The sequence below is a fragment of the Coloeus monedula genome (genome assembly GCF_965178545.1).
Source record: "Coloeus monedula genome assembly, chromosome: 1".
NCBI classification, from domain to species: Eukaryota; Metazoa; Chordata; class Aves; order Passeriformes; family Corvidae; genus Coloeus; species Coloeus monedula.
In genome coordinates, this window is record NC_138781.1 from 32428870 (window position 1) to 32444361 (window position 15492).

The window sequence follows — 15492 nt, forward strand, 5'->3', positions numbered from 1 at the left end:
TTCTGCCTGAAAAAGCAGATCCATACCATAACTACACAGACAAATGCAGGAAGTGGGATGTATAAACACTTACATTTTCAACTCAAATGCCAACATTTCTGGGCATGCTGCCCCAGACAGTCTGGTGTTTGAGTAAATCCCAGCTCTTGGAGAGATTTCTGCACTTTGAGAAGTAAAAGTGCCTCTCAGAAATGCCATTCACCTTGGCCGTTTGGAGCAGAGAAGCCCAGAATTTTCTGCTTTTCTGCTTGTGTGTTCCTAAGAGGCCCAAGGTGAGGGGGAGCAACCCAAAGTTCAGTCAAATTAGAGAGGGCTCTTACACCATAGAGGCACACATGACTGATACACCTTTTGAGCAGACACCATATGGCTGAAAGGTGACCTCCAGAGATGCTCCAAAACCAGAGCCACAGCACTAAAGATGTAGGACCAAACAGCAGGCCACTACAGAAGCTCAGAGCTTGTGTGTCAAAAGCTCTGGTTCCATGAGGTAGCTCAATGTTGGCCTGAAAAAAACAAATTTGGAATACATTGACTTTCAAATAATAATCTGCATGCAAGTGATGTTCTTTTAGGAAACTGTGGACCTAAAAAAGGAAGTTTAAGGTGGGTGCAATAAAAAAACAGTCTAAGATGAAGGAGGACATTCTGCTCTCACTGGCATCAACACTGCCACTCTTACTGAATTCAGAAGTCAAGATGTTTGCTGATAGAATACAGAACATCCACCTTCATTCCAGGCAAGTGGAAATATTTTGAAAGGATGCTGGAGCCTCCCATGAAGTGCTGTGAATAGTGATAGAAGAAAGCAACACTGTATCTGATCTACTGAAATCAGAACAATGCTGTGCTCTCCTTTTGGAGCAAGCCTTTCTGGCTGCAGCTGTCATGAGGAGGATGTGACATCAAAGGCTCTAGTCTAAATGGGCAAAGCAATAATTACCCTTTAATCTTCCTTTAATTTTTTATCCCTGCTTCGGAGTCCTCAGTGTAAGTGCATGCAGATATTCAGGTAGATACCCAACTCCCTGTTTTCCAGACACAGGTGGATAGATAAATGTTTAAGTAGCATCCTTTCTCCTATAAGTAAGGGTAGGCGGATACTTCCTCACCTTCAAACAACTAAATGTTGTAAATACTCAACTCCCCTTTTCAACATGTTTCTCACTTTTTTATTTAGTTATTACAGGAGAAAGATTAAACACACTGGCTACAGTCTGCACGGTCTAATGAACTGGACTAATAATGGTTTTCCTGCCATCAGAAAACATGACATTTTTGCATCCCATGTCCAGCACTGAGCTACCTGAAGCAGAATGGAAGACATAATGGATCTGTGTTGGAAAGTGCCTCCCCTTCACTGTTAGCCTGACCATCTTCATTAAGCCACCTTCTCTCCCATGCTGTACTGCTCTTCCTACCTCATACACATTGTTGGATTCTGCTTGATCCTCACAGATTAAAAGTGCTTACTCAGGGGAAAGTTAGAGTAATATCTGGCAGTATATTCTAGTGCATATTCCTTACTATCTTTTTTTAATTGTGATAACTATGCCATTATCTCCAGTTCCAGGAGCTGCAGGTTACGGTTTTGGACTCTGCTGTACCCAACACTCAGCCTCTGAGGTTTAAGGCTTTGTCTTCATTCCCACGCTCATTTGTGGTATCTGCACCTACACAGGCCAGCCCTGGAGCCTGAAAATCCATCAGGACAGGAGAGACAGAGGATCCATTTCTATGGGACGTTAATTTGAAAACCATGCTTGGTTTCTAAGCAGTATTTTAGAGCAGGCACAAGTAAACTATCAAATGGACAACAAACTTTTAAGAAAAGCAGTCCTTCAGACAACTCTGCATTTTTTAGTTTTTAGACAAAGCTGTTATAGATTAAAAGTAGTCGATTTCCAGATACCCAGGAACATTAAATCAGTTTGGGACAGCTGTGCTCTAGTTTCAAGAAGCCTACGGAAAAATTGCACTTGGCAATAGCTCTCTTCTCAGTAATTCTGTGCCTACTCCTAGATCTTTCTGCCACTTCATCTATTTTATTTTGGTTTTCAGTCCAAAGAAGGGTAATGAAGCTGGTGAGAGGTCTAAAACACAGATCTTAGAAGGGGCAGCTGAGCAACATTGGGGTGTTTAGCCTGGAGAAAATGAAGCTCAGAGGGAACTTCATTGCTCTCCAGAGCAAAGGTGGAGGCCAGTCTCTTCTCTCAGGTGACAAGTGACAAGACAAGAGGAAATGGCCTCAAGTTGTGTCAGGGGAGGTTTAGATCAGATATTAGAAAAAATTTATTCCCTGAAAGGGTTGTCAAGCATTGGAACACGCTGTCCAGGGAAGGGCTGGAGTCACTATCCCTGGAAGTACTTAAAAGACACGTAGATGTGGCACCTGGGAACGCAGTTTGGTGGTGGGCTTGGCAGTGTTAGGTCAGTGGTTGGATTCAATGATCTGAAAGGTTCTTTCCAACCTCAGTGATAAAAAAATTACTTTTTTACAACTATTTATCATTCAAAAATCAGACTAATACAATGTACTGAATGGATGTTAGATTCTGGTAGGATATATGGCCTAATTTTAATTCCTACACTTTGAATGAAGATTGATTTTATGCAACACTGAAAGCACTCACCTCTCTGTAAGGCATTTAGCACAGGGGCATAGCAGCTCTCAGCTCCTCCAGTGCAGTGATCAATAATGTGACACATTACTCTTGTGCCACAGCAAGTGACATATGGCCATGTAGCTGCACATTATAATTAACCACTGATTAACAACAGAAAGAGGATTGACTGTTACATCCAATTAACTTGCCTTCCTTTCAGCTGACAAGCAGCTGAGTGCTGAACATTTAATATACTTTTCACAAATTTCCTTCTCTACAAGTATTATAATTGCTGTAATTAGCACAGATCAACTATGACAGCAAAACTCTCATTTCATCTATACAATGCAGTAGCTTATAAAAAGTTAGGGTTTATCTGTTTTATTATTTAGCTAACCAGTATTTCTCTTCTATCACATGTTCTCATAGAATTCCATGTAGTTTTTCAGATAATTCAGTCAACTTTTAGATAACTTTCCCTGCAGAAAATTTTCCCAAGAAATATGGTTCGGATGAGTTCAGTTGATGACAGTCATGTGCACATCTACGAAGATGTGTACCTGTGTGTAAAATGATCCAGGTGTCTCACATTTGCTGTTGAACAAGTCAGTATTTTCTCTCAAGCTGTTTCCTTTTCTTTGCACTGCATATATATGCCAAGGCACCCTGAACCTCCTTTTTTACTGTTTTCCATATGGTGGTCTGCTCACATTCCCTAATAGGGTGGTTTTTTTTGACTTGCATTTTGATTTGGCTGCCAGAATAGTGTAGAGGTTAGAGGAGGTGACTGGCAAGGCTAGAGAGGAGTTTATGCTAGCTAATAATTTGCCTACTGAGCAGATACTGAAAAACTAAAGCAAAAGCGGTCAAGTCAGATCAGGCTTCTGACAAAAGGACCCCCAAAGTGCCTTCAGGACCGTAACCCTGCTGAGCTTCATGTCATCCATTCAGGCAATGAAAGCCACACAGAAAAATGTTAATGCAAGTACTTTGTGTAGCACAGTCCCACAAACCACATAGAGATTTCTATTACATTTGCTTAAACCTCAAGGAAATGTTATGTGCTGTGATAACTGAGAGCAGACCAGCACTGACCTTGTGAGTCACCAGATTGTTCTTCCTGGCATAAGGAGTCCCCTCTGTTCAGAGCGTGGTGCCACGTAAGGGAAGCTGTGGGGTCACCGTGGTGCCTGCGGAGGGAATGATGCACAGCTCAGGCTGGGCACTGCCCAGGCTGCCCGACCTCCCACTGGCATTTCCGAGAGGCAGCGGTGAGTGACACTGACCGCAGGAACACCTTTGGCCTTTGGATGTGCATCACTCCATCCTTGTACTGACAGGCCACGGGGTGGCAATGTCAATCTTCTGGAAAATACTTTCTTACATTTGCTTCCTGCTCCTCCCCCTTCGTGTTTTTTCCCTTGTTCTCTTTTTACAGTGAAGGAGTCTGTACTTACGTTTTAATTTCCTTTACAGAAGTTGAATTCCGCTTTTTCTTCTAGCAGTAGTTCACCACAAAGACTTTCTGACCCCACTAGACTGGACCTTCTCTTCTGCTCCCTCTTCATTCAGTTCCTTACGGGTGCTCAAGTATATTCCTTAAATTAATTTTATGTTCAGTGCCAACTTTCCATACAAGATTCCTCTCCTTCTTAAGGTGGCAAATGCCACAGACTGTGTCCTTTTTCTTTGAGCATTTCATTTTTTGCTTTCCAAAAGGGACCAGTTATGCATTTCTTGACAGCAAAGCACAAGAAAATCATCAGCACTTACACCTATGTAGAAGAGTGCAGCCACCAGTGCTGCCCACAAATGTTCTCCTAGTCCCGTGGTAGGTTGTTTTCAGGACTAAATTCCCTGTATTTGTTACTGTGGTAGTTCCAGCACTTCGCTTCCTCTCCAAGAAGGAAGCAGAGGCAGGGAAGGGGCAGAATGCCTAGCACAAACTCTGCCTGATAGGAAGATACCTGCCCTTGCAGTCAGGTGGGAGCCAGGGGAGAAGAGATTTCTTCCAAAAGTTCTCCTAGCTTTGTGTGTGTCTCATTTTGTGCAGTTTCTTCATTCATTCAGAAGTGCCCCCAGAGACAGGCAGAGAGGAAGCGACATTTTGAACTGCTCTTAAAGCTTCTGGTTTCACCTCCCATTCACCTCTTTTCCCACAGCTCAGTACAAAGTGTGCTTTGTATGACACATTCCTCCTTTCAAGCATGAAACAGAACTATCCCTCAGCACTTGTGCTGTACACTGCCTACTCTTATTGGAGTAGGAAGGAATAATTACAGGGATTATGAACGTGGTACTGAATGTCAAGGCTTATTAAAACTGTTCAATATCTCAAGAGCAAATCAAGATTCTTCCAAGGGGCTGCTTTTCTGCCTGAAATTGAATTACGGCATCGAGTACCTTATAAGTAGATCTACCTAGTAACTAATTTTGTTGGTGTATTTAAGAAGTTGCTCATTTCACCATTACCAGAATGCGTCCAAACTCTTTGTGCTCCAAAACATCACCCTTTTTTACCCAGTACTGCTCCTAAGGTACAGTAACACCCTGACATTCATCGAGAATGGGGCACGCATATTGTGCTGCAGTACGTATCACACATGCCAGGTTTTATGAAAAAGGTGGGTCATACAGTGTGGATCTTGGAGAAATCCATTGCTCAGTAATTTCCTATTCATCCATAAGCACGTTTTATTTTGTGTAGTAATGCCAAAGCAGGGAACTAGCAGGAATTGTTCAATGTTTTTGTAGCATGGCTTCCTATGCTGGCAGCACAAAAAAGCAAGTTCTCATGGATAACCAAGACAGCTTAAAGTTATGAATTTGATACAGCATGCAAGGGAGTCAAGGAGTTCTTTCCCAACCCAGATACTTAAGAATCAAGATTTGTCAGAGGACTCAGCTAGAGCTGAACATGTATCATCTAGTTGTAAGGAAGCTTTAACAGCCTTGATGTTATTCTACCTTAAAATTCAAAAGCTGGTAAAGGTATTACATACTTTTAAGTGGGATCATAAAACAAGAATAGCAGAAATGAGAATGATACAGAGAGGTCTGTGCTCTATTTCTTTCCTCCTTTCCTACTTTAGACATTTGAAAATGGTTGAAAATGCAACTACTTTGTGATTAGTCACATAATCTGAACAGATGCAGTTTGAATCTTAAATCCCAGCACCTGTCCACATAATTTCAAGCTGATTTTTACAGCCTGGCCAGCGAACCACTAAACCAGATCTATTCTTCCTAGACATCTGCCTGCTTGTAAGGCCTTTAGCAAAGGGGACAGCTGCTGACATTCAGAGCTCTTCTGAAACCACTGATGCTGTGCTAAAGCTTCTTTTGGCTTAATTCAGCAAGAAAGGGAACATAGGGATTCAATTCAGTCAGAATCAGTAGGAAGGCAGCAATGCTAAGCCAGTTGTTCAGGGTGAGAAGGGAAGAAGAGATGGGATAAACACCTCACGGGTGTCAGAAAGGATTTTCCTAGCTCAGGATGTTCTGAATCGGTTTGACAGTGCCTGTATCTTTCTCCAGTCATACAGGGAGGGATGGAATCTGTAGTTTCACTAAAGAGCAGCTGGATTGGTATTTTCTAACAGCTGAAATGAGGAATATAAATCCCAGTGAACTAACAAGTAAACAATTTCCTAGGAAACATCAATGCTATTACTTAGTGAATGTATTTCTACTGATTCATTATAGTAGATTTCTTAAACACCAAAATTTTAGGGGCAAGACAGTCTGCTGAAAGATGACATTTGGTATGACAGTTGGTTCACAAAATGTTACCATATATAATACTACCCTGATTCCCTCCCAATTATTAGTGAAGTCTGAACTGCAGGTTATTAACAATAATGAAAGCACAATGCATTTTCACAACTAAAAAAGCAAAAGGAAAAAATAGGAGTATTGTGATTTTTTAAAAAAATGAAACATCTTCAAGGAATTCTTTCAAGAGCCTTTACAATTTAAACTCACATCAATTTACTCTTGGCAGATAAAACTATGAGGAAAATATACCAGTGACAATACAACCTTTCAGTGCACAGCTACACCTACTTTAGATAGTATCCTAGGTCATCAACACCAGTGCTGGTCCAAGCCTTTGCCAGCTCCAGCAGTCTCCATGACAGTTCTACAATCTCCACACCTTGATAGCTGAACACATTATGTGTAAAATGTGATGTGTAAAATGTGTATATACACACATATGTTTTGTATGTAATTTTAAATGAGTGATATTCAGTGATTCAGTGAAATCTAAGATGACTGACAAGAGCATGTAATGACGTGATAAGGGTTAATGGATTCAAACTGAGAGTAAGTTTACATTAGATATTAGGAAAAACTTCCTTACTGAGAGGGTGGTGAGGCACTGGAACAGGTTGCCCAGAGAAGTTGTGGATGCCTCATCCCTAGAAGTCTCCAAAGCCAGGTTGGATGGGGCTCTGAGCAACCTGGTTTAGTGGGTGGCATTCCTGCCCATGACAAGGGAACTGAAACCAGACGATCTTTCAAGTCCTTTCCAACCCAAACCATTCTGTGATTCTAAGATTTCATGCACAAAGAAAGTATCTTTCCAGAGAAAGCACTGAATATTCATTATTCTGGTTGACTATTTGTACTGCAGAAATGGTATCCACATCAAGGACTTCTTATGCCAACATGTGACTCACCTTCATTTATTTGTTGTGTGTTGTGGAGGCAGAAGCTGACATTTCTTCTTACCTCTGAGAAGTGCCCTCTCACAGTACCAAAACCTACCATCATACTCCAGACCAAGCAAGTCTGTGTGGAGGACAGCCAGTATTAGTCAGCACTGCTGATGAGAACAACAAGCAGGCAGCTTGTCAGAAGTGCTGTGTGACTCAGACTGACTTCCACAAGTCCTTCTGCGCCATTAAATGTCTGTATTGTCCCTGCACATGTAGAGTAACAGATGATTAAACACAACCTTATTTTAGGAATCAAGTTAACGAAGCGAGCGCTGTGCAACGTGAAGGCTTGTTTCACAAAGGCTTCTGCAGTCTCACAGTGACATTCTTCCCACTGCCCTGACTTAGCAGGTGTATTTATTACCTGGCAGCTGTGGGCTGGGAGAAAACCCCCATACTGAAGTCATCTTTAATACAGAGCCAAATTAACATAAAACATGAAAAACAACTATTACAAGCTCAGTGCAAGCAACCAGCTGTGAAGTCTGTAAGAACAAATGTAATTTCTGTAACTGGTTACTAATTGCCTGTAATATTTCCACACATCCCTTTCCCTGTGAATTGTCCAGCAGGCTCTTGGCTACTCTCATCCTTCAAATACAGGCAGTATTTTCGAGTACCACATTTTGGGAAGAGAAAAGGTGTTGAAATTCATGTTCTCTTTCACTAATCAACAGCTATTCCAGCCTGAAACGATCTTAAGAACCCATTTTAAGCCCTGCCTTTCATTCACTGTTAACTGAAATTGCAAATCCTAAACACTTACAGGACAATCACAGCATCAAGTCTTAATTTGTACCTTTTGCAAAGGAAAACTTTTTACCTATTCTGATGTTTGGAATCAGATTTCCTTTCTCACCTATTTAAATGAAGGGAAATTGAGTTTTGCCCACTCAAAAGACACAGTCAAAGACTGACATCTGAATAAAAGGAAACTACACAGTGAGATCTCCTGCTGCTGCCCTGTACTACAGCTCTTTCAGTCATCCAGGTTTCTCTACAGCATTGCACCAGACACTACATTTGTAAGGGGAAAGGAAAAAAACCCCTGAACTGAATGCAGGATCGCAACCCTGGACCTACAGAACAGAGCTTGCCTTGCACAGGCATCTCCCTGCAGTTGCCTATGGGAGACCATAGAAAGGCCCAGGAGAGCTGGAGGATGTTCAAGAACCATCTCTTCCAGGTTTAAGAATGGTCTATGGCTACACACAGAAAAGCAAGCAGAGGTGACAGAAGGCATGGAAGCGTGAACAAGGAGCTCCTGACTGGACATGAAAAAGCAGCATACAACAGGTGGAAGCAAGAGCAGGCCATCTGGGGAGATGCAACATCCAAGCACACACAGGTGGGGTTAGGAAAGGCAAAGCCCAAATGAAGTGGAATGTGGCAAGGAAGGTGAAGGGAAACAAAAAAAGATTTAGCAGAGATCATCAGCAACAGGAGACTAGGGAAAAATATGCACCACAGCTGAGTGGGGCAGAGGATCTGCTGAGAGAAGATACAGAGAAGGCCAAGGTACTCACTGCCACTTTTGCTTCTGTTGTCAGCAGCATGAGCAGCCCCCAGGAGCCCTGGACATGCTGCAGATAATGGCTGTGTATCAAACCACTGTTAATACTCACACCTACCAAGCTGCCCAAGTAGTGCTGCACTACTGACACGACCCCCATGTGCTTGTGCCAACTCACCTGCTTCAATTTCACCCATCAGTGTTTCTCAGCCATGGTGTCCTTCCTGACAGGGCTGCATCTGCATTTGCATTCATTGTATAAAATGGGTATTCAGCATATTTTAAGTAATGCAGTCAACCTTAATGTGACTTCTGGATGTGTAGAATGAAAACTGAACAAATACGTTGCTATGTCGTGTATTTCAACAAAGTCTGTAAAGACGCAAAATTTTATGCTGTACAAAGTATTTACAAAAGTACACAACTTCAAAAAAAACCAATTTATTTTACTGCCAAAATTATTAAACACTAAAAAGACAAATCTTGTAGCCTATACATTAGGAATGTAAGTTTTCATGTACAATTAAGAGAACACTTCACTGCAAAAAAGGTGAAAAACTGTGCTACTAAAACAGTGTCACATAATGAGCTGAAGAATGAAAGTGTGGCAGTTGCTTAAATCCAGGTTCTCATGTGAAGATTGACATCTATAGACTGATGCAGATATTCCACAGACTTCAGGGAATATCAAGAAATGTGCACATCTAGTCTTAGAAGTAGAATTATACAAATACAAAAGGCAATATATTACACATCTATTTACAGCACTGTAAGCCTCAAACACTGGCAAAAGGTATTGGACAATTACATTAGAAATTTCTAGAATTTCTCATAGAAAACCTCCTTAGAGAAAAGTGTGGCTAAAATAGCTCTGTATTTCTGTACCTTTCAAATTTGTTAGGTAATCAAGGCAATTCAAGACATTTAAATCCATTCAGAAAAGTCATTGCAGCTCTACAGCAAGTGGTTAGAGGCCATACACTTTTTGCACAAATGTTACATATTCTCACAACAAAAATAATTCTTAGGTTCAATGAGTTTTGCAAGTGTTGCTGTTCAAAGCCATCCTTGGAAACAGTGCCCTCTGATTTGGAACAGTAAGGTCAGTTCTAAACGTCAGCATTGAAACAACTTCTCTTGTTACAATGTGAGATGATTCACTCCTACATAACATTTTCCCTGCAGAATGGTGCAGCTGTGTACGTTTGGAAGGTATTCATCAGAACTACCCACTCCCAGGCAGGCTGTAATATGTGGTGTCTTAATAGGTTTCCTTTACACTGTTAGAAGACATCTACTTCTTTAACAAAGATTTTCCATTTGACAGTCTGAAGTGATTGTATAATGCTCAAACCCCCAGAGTCTGACAATTTTAGAAATATCTGCTTCCTGCCCTACTTCCCTCTCCCCACCCCTCTCCTAATCCTGCACCACGGATATTTGGACAACAAATAATTCTGCCCTCACTCTCCCTTACTGTGCCTTTTTTTTTGTTTTCATTGTGAACTTTTCAATTTTTGAGAAAAGAAAGAAGCACAACTCAAAAGTTTTGGTACTCAGGAAAGAAATTCTTTAGACTGGATCAGTAGGAAGGTGTGATGTCAGCTCACAAAAACACACTCACTGGGTAATGTGCTCCAGAGACCAATACATATGTGTTTATATGAAGCCACATATGTATGGACAGAATAGTCTTTAGTACCAAGAACCTTTCACCATTTTCTCAAAAAAGCATGAAGATTTATGTTATTTCAGTTGTAGCAATACAAGCCTATGTCTTGGGTTCAAGCCAGACCAGCTGGATAAAATAAAAGGATAAACTAACTTCATTTCAACACCATCTGGCTTGTAGCCAAGAGTACTGGAAACATTATGTTGCATATCTACACTTTATGGCATTTTAGATCCTAATTTGAAATCCTAATTATTTAGAGCTAAATCTTCCTAGTATAATAAATATCTTTTATACCAATACCCAGCCTGCAAGAGTGTCTACCATGGAGGTAACAAACAATTATGAATTAAATGAAACAAACCAAAACCAGTAGAATTCTCAAAAATTCTAGTCCCTCAACACTACCTCACAACTAATACCATAACAAATATTTCTCTACTGCAATTTTATTTATCTATTCTAGTTTACATCAATTTAAATTACTGCAATTTTTTTCCAGTGTACTCTTAGATCCTGCAAAGGATTAGGAAACTGCTCTAAGTTCTGCAGGTTGTTTCTTTCCAATATCTAGATCCAATTTCAAGAGAAGGAAGAGCTCTACATTCAGTGTGTGTAGAGACACAGCCAATGCCTACTATCAGCTGCCTAACACCCTGCTGCTGCTCGTGGTTAAGCATGTCCAGCAGCCAGATGCATGAGTCAATGTGAAACAAATGCTCTGTCTAATGTGTATCGCAGAAAAACCTATTAAAAAAGGCTAAATTTTCTACTGTAGAAAATATTTACAAAAACAACCTCGAAGAACCAGTTTTTCTCACTGGCCAAAGTATTAAAAACTAAACAGGGCAATTTGTAGTTTATCCATTAGGAATACAAGTTTTCATGTAAAATTAGGAAAAGACTTCACTGTAAAAAGGTGAAGTACTGCATTACTGGAACAGAACAGCGTCACACAACGAAATGAAGAATGAGAAATTGTGGCACATTCCTTTGAACTCAGGCTCTCAGGTAAATACCAACACCTACAGGCTGATGGGGTTGTTCTGCATACTTTGGTGAATTCTCACGAGTGTACACCTCCTGTCTCTGGCCTTATTAGAACAATTATACAACTTACTTACTCTTTTCATTAATTAACCAACTTATTAATTGCTATAAACCTGAATAACATTAGCTGTTTAAAAGTTACTTGTGCTTCAGTTTAAGTCAAAAAGAAACATCTAAACTTATCTCCAGGCAAATGGGAAAGTCTACCAGGATTTTAGTGTTTGTTTTTCTTACAATGTTCTTGACAATAATAGATTAACAGCTGCAGAAATCTGGACAGTTGGGAGCAACTATGCCTTAGATCTTCATCCTGTTTCTCCATTCATAATAATATATTGTCTGTTCATCAGCTAATAACTGCCAACGGAGTGGTTTTGTCAGCTACTGCTGCTTCAGATTTTTGCATAAGAGGTTTTTAATGTCCATTTTTAATTAAAATCTCAACATTATAAAAGTTATTGTCAAACTCACTGAAGGTTAAAGGTTAGGTAAAACCTTGAACAGGTTGCTGGTTTAGAATTTTAAACTAGAAAAATAATAGATATAAAAAACCCTACGAATTACAGTGCTAGTTATATTTACATTGTCATTTCCCTTTGTGCTTGCAAGTTACTGAAAGTAAACATCCTTTGGTAGTATTCTCTTAGTCTCAAGCACGAAACTCATGTTAAGCACATTCACACTCCTGATTTGCTTGAGTCAGTGCAAAGGGCTCATGTTTCTACCTAACATTGGTACATAAGCACATCTCTTCCCCACAGACAATAAAAATACTGATGACCGACTTTTCAGTGGGTAGTTTTGGAACTGATATTTAAGAATCCTAAAGCAAGAGTCTGTTGCGTAATTTTTAATCTAAAGAGTGACTACTATAGCAATTGATAATAACTCCCAGCCACAAGCACTGCTGCTGTATTATTTTAGGCCCAGTTTTGAAGACATCCAGGTAAACCAAAACGCATCTAAAATTGGACTTACACAGGCATAAAGACGTATGAACATTGCAACATGTACTAACTACCAATACAAATGCCACCAGAACACCAAACACTGAAGTGATGCCTCTAGTTTAACCTTACATGTAAACACAGCTTGCTCATGGCTAAAGTATGACAATGTTTGTTCTTACAATGCTCTTCCAAAATTGCATGACAATACTGCAAGACTCCTCCTAAAAAGAACCCTAAGTACTTGCAGTTTTGCCTATGCCAAGTGTTAGACAAAAAGCAGAATCTGGGAGAGAGGCTCTATTTGTTCCCTCATTGTACATCTGTAAGAAGCCACACACCTTGGTCAGTGACAACCAACCAATTAATGGTTGTTCAGTTGGTGAAGGTATAAACTTTTCATGAAGCTGTAAAGCTATCAGAAATTGACTCAAAATAATTATAACTGTTGTCTATTCACTATTACTGTCAAACATGAGCCAAGTGAGAATTTACGGGTTTGAGATTTAAGGAAGTAATGTATGGCATATTAAAAAGCTTAATGTACCAATATCAGGATAAAGTCTCAGTAATTTATTTTTCATACTGGCCAATTTATTATCAATCTGTTGACAAAGTTATGCTAATACTAGGAGGTCGCTGCTGATTAGGTTGTTTGCTTAAAATAGGAAGATCTGTTCTTTCTGTTCCATATATCAAATTTTCCTCCTGAAGACTGCAAGCTGAAAACCTGTTTGCCTCTGTACCAGAGACACCACCACGATTATTTGGAACTGTGACACCACTGACCTGTTCAAAGGATTTACTAAACACAGTAGTGGTCGTTCTGGCCAGGCTATGGCTGCCAGGCTTAGGCAGGGACTGGCTGGTTGTCAGTGTCAGTCTCTTCAGAGAGACAAGCTCTAGATTCTCACTCATGGCTCTCTGAGTTTGTTTTCTTGATAAGTGCTCTCTGCAGGTTTCCCCTTCTTTTTCTTTTCCTCCAGGTTTGCTTCCTCCAGACCTTCGCTGGCTCTTCCCTAAGAGGTTCTTGCTGCTCATGGTGCTGCTGTTAGATAGGGCAGACTGACTTGTACTGGAAGTAGCCCTGGAGTAAAACCCTTCATCGGTTTCAGATACTTCTATCAGTTCTTCTTCAATTGCTAACTCAGAGTTATCTGTATGATAGAAACAGACATAAAAAATTAGCAATTGACTGTCTCACAAGCATCGATTTTACATATTGCTCAATTTTGATATTTATAAGCATGAAGCCATAAAGCAATAGAACAGAGAACAGAAGACAACACTTACCTATATCATGACACATTGGAATTAAGGTTCATTAGGATACAGAGTTACAGCACGTAATGCTGCATTAACTACATCAAAAAGCATGCCCCCAATCTCATTTTGTTGTGATTTTGAAAGGGAAAAAAAAAAGAAATGGAGTCTTGTTAATTCATGCAGGAGATTAGAAACTTAGAGATTAGAAAGTACCATACACAACAAAAAAAAGTGTAAATCTCATTTTGAGCAAGTGATCCACTACACAATTTGGCAAAGCTTGTTAATTACAGAGGTATGTGATCAATGCCCCAGGACACCCAATATGGCACCTGCATGTTTAGCAACCCAAGAATGCTTAGGACTGAAAGGTCACTCTCTGCATCACAGGTCTGGTGGTACCAGCTGGAAACTCAAGCACCACATGAGATCTCCAGTACACCGTGAAAGGTAGAATTTGGGAAATCTGAGTTACATAGCAAGATACCTTTTACATCCATTTTGATGGATTTTTCATACCATTGATCACTGGATTTTGTAAACTCAAATAAATATGCTTAATAAACTCAAAGGTATGTTGAGTCTTGGTGTATTCTCTCCAGATCAAATAGATCTACTTGTAAGTATGTCGTTATCGTCTGTGGCACAGACAAAGCTGTGTGCAATACATGCAACTGTGTTATTACACATGCAAATATATTAACTGCATACTTTAATTCTTGAAACATGCAGCAGTGACCCTTTCAATCAACAGCAGTACCTTAGAGTGCAGCTACAAGTGCTCTGCTAAAACTGCACTCTGCCAGATGAGTTTATTCCATCCTCCATCATTTTTCTTACAGATTTTTGCCTCCTGATTTCTGGCATGCTTTTGCTGTCAGTTCTAGGATCTGTAGCTGTTTCCTGTACTCCCTGTAAATGCTGAACATCATTCTCTGCTAGAGCTCTGCTCTTTTCCCCATTCCCGGTCCTTTCTCCAGCCACACTTGTGACACTAATCTCAGGTATGATAAAGTTGCCCAATTCAGTAGCATCATTACCATTCTCTGGTTGTTCTAGAATTAAAGATGGATAAGAAAAAAAAACAAACAAAAGATGTCTGAAACAAAACATGAAACAAAAGCCAATAGATACAGATGACTTAAGCATTATAAATTAAAGCAGATGTACACATATTAACCTCTTGTTAATTAGCAACATTAGCAAGTATGGAATTTTGCTTTATTTCTAAAGTTGCAGTCTTCAATCTTCCAGTTAGTAGCCTGCACCACATACTGGAAAGGCCCACACTTGGTCTTTCAAAACTGAAATTTCTGAGGGTCATGAATCAGATTAACAGAAACCAAAGAACAGTTCATAATTCCCTTTTATGACTATATTCTCTGTATCACCATGCTAGAGTGAAACTTACTTTTACAATGAAATGGCATATCAACTTCATGTATTACCATTCAAGACTAGAAATTCTACACGTACAATGTCACGATGCTGCACCATGGTCAGCCTCAAAACTAACAGTAAAACAACTAAGCAAACTCAAGCACACTTTGACTTCCATTTTCTTCCTACGTTTCAAAAAACTATATTCAACCAGAAAGATATTTCTGGATACCCCAGAAAAACTAGTGGAGAAGAACGCTGTGGCACAGAACTTGACAAGACTAAAAATGCACAGCTCAGAATAAAATTCAGCTGAATCTCTGTTTTATTCGTAATG

General features: G+C 40.0%; 1 protein-coding gene and 1 long non-coding RNA gene across 3 annotated transcripts in view; one reads left to right on the forward strand and one right to left on the reverse strand.

Moving 5' to 3' along the window:
* LOC309577771 overlaps positions 1 to 14448 on the forward strand; it is a 33003-nt gene extending 18555 nt beyond the window's left edge. The window contains exon 3 of the long non-coding RNA XR_014226783.1: positions 13496 to 14448. This is a non-coding gene — a long non-coding RNA (uncharacterized lncRNA). The remainder of the gene's footprint in view (positions 1 to 13495) is intronic.
* HYCC1 (hyccin PI4KA lipid kinase complex subunit 1) overlaps positions 9266 to 15492 on the reverse strand; it is a 47689-nt gene continuing 41462 nt past the window's right edge. The window contains exons 11-12 of one of the 2 annotated variants that reach the window (XM_082289978.1): positions 14536 to 14830; positions 13529 to 13666 (exon numbers count right to left, since the gene is read on the reverse strand). In XM_082289978.1, the coding sequence (XP_082146104.1) occupies positions 14562 to 14830 (269 nt within the window). In that variant the 3' untranslated portion in view covers positions 13529 to 13666; positions 14536 to 14561. Of the gene's footprint in view, positions 13667 to 14535; positions 14831 to 15492 lie in introns of both variants that reach the window. The other variant, XM_082289977.1, reaches the window with a different exon arrangement.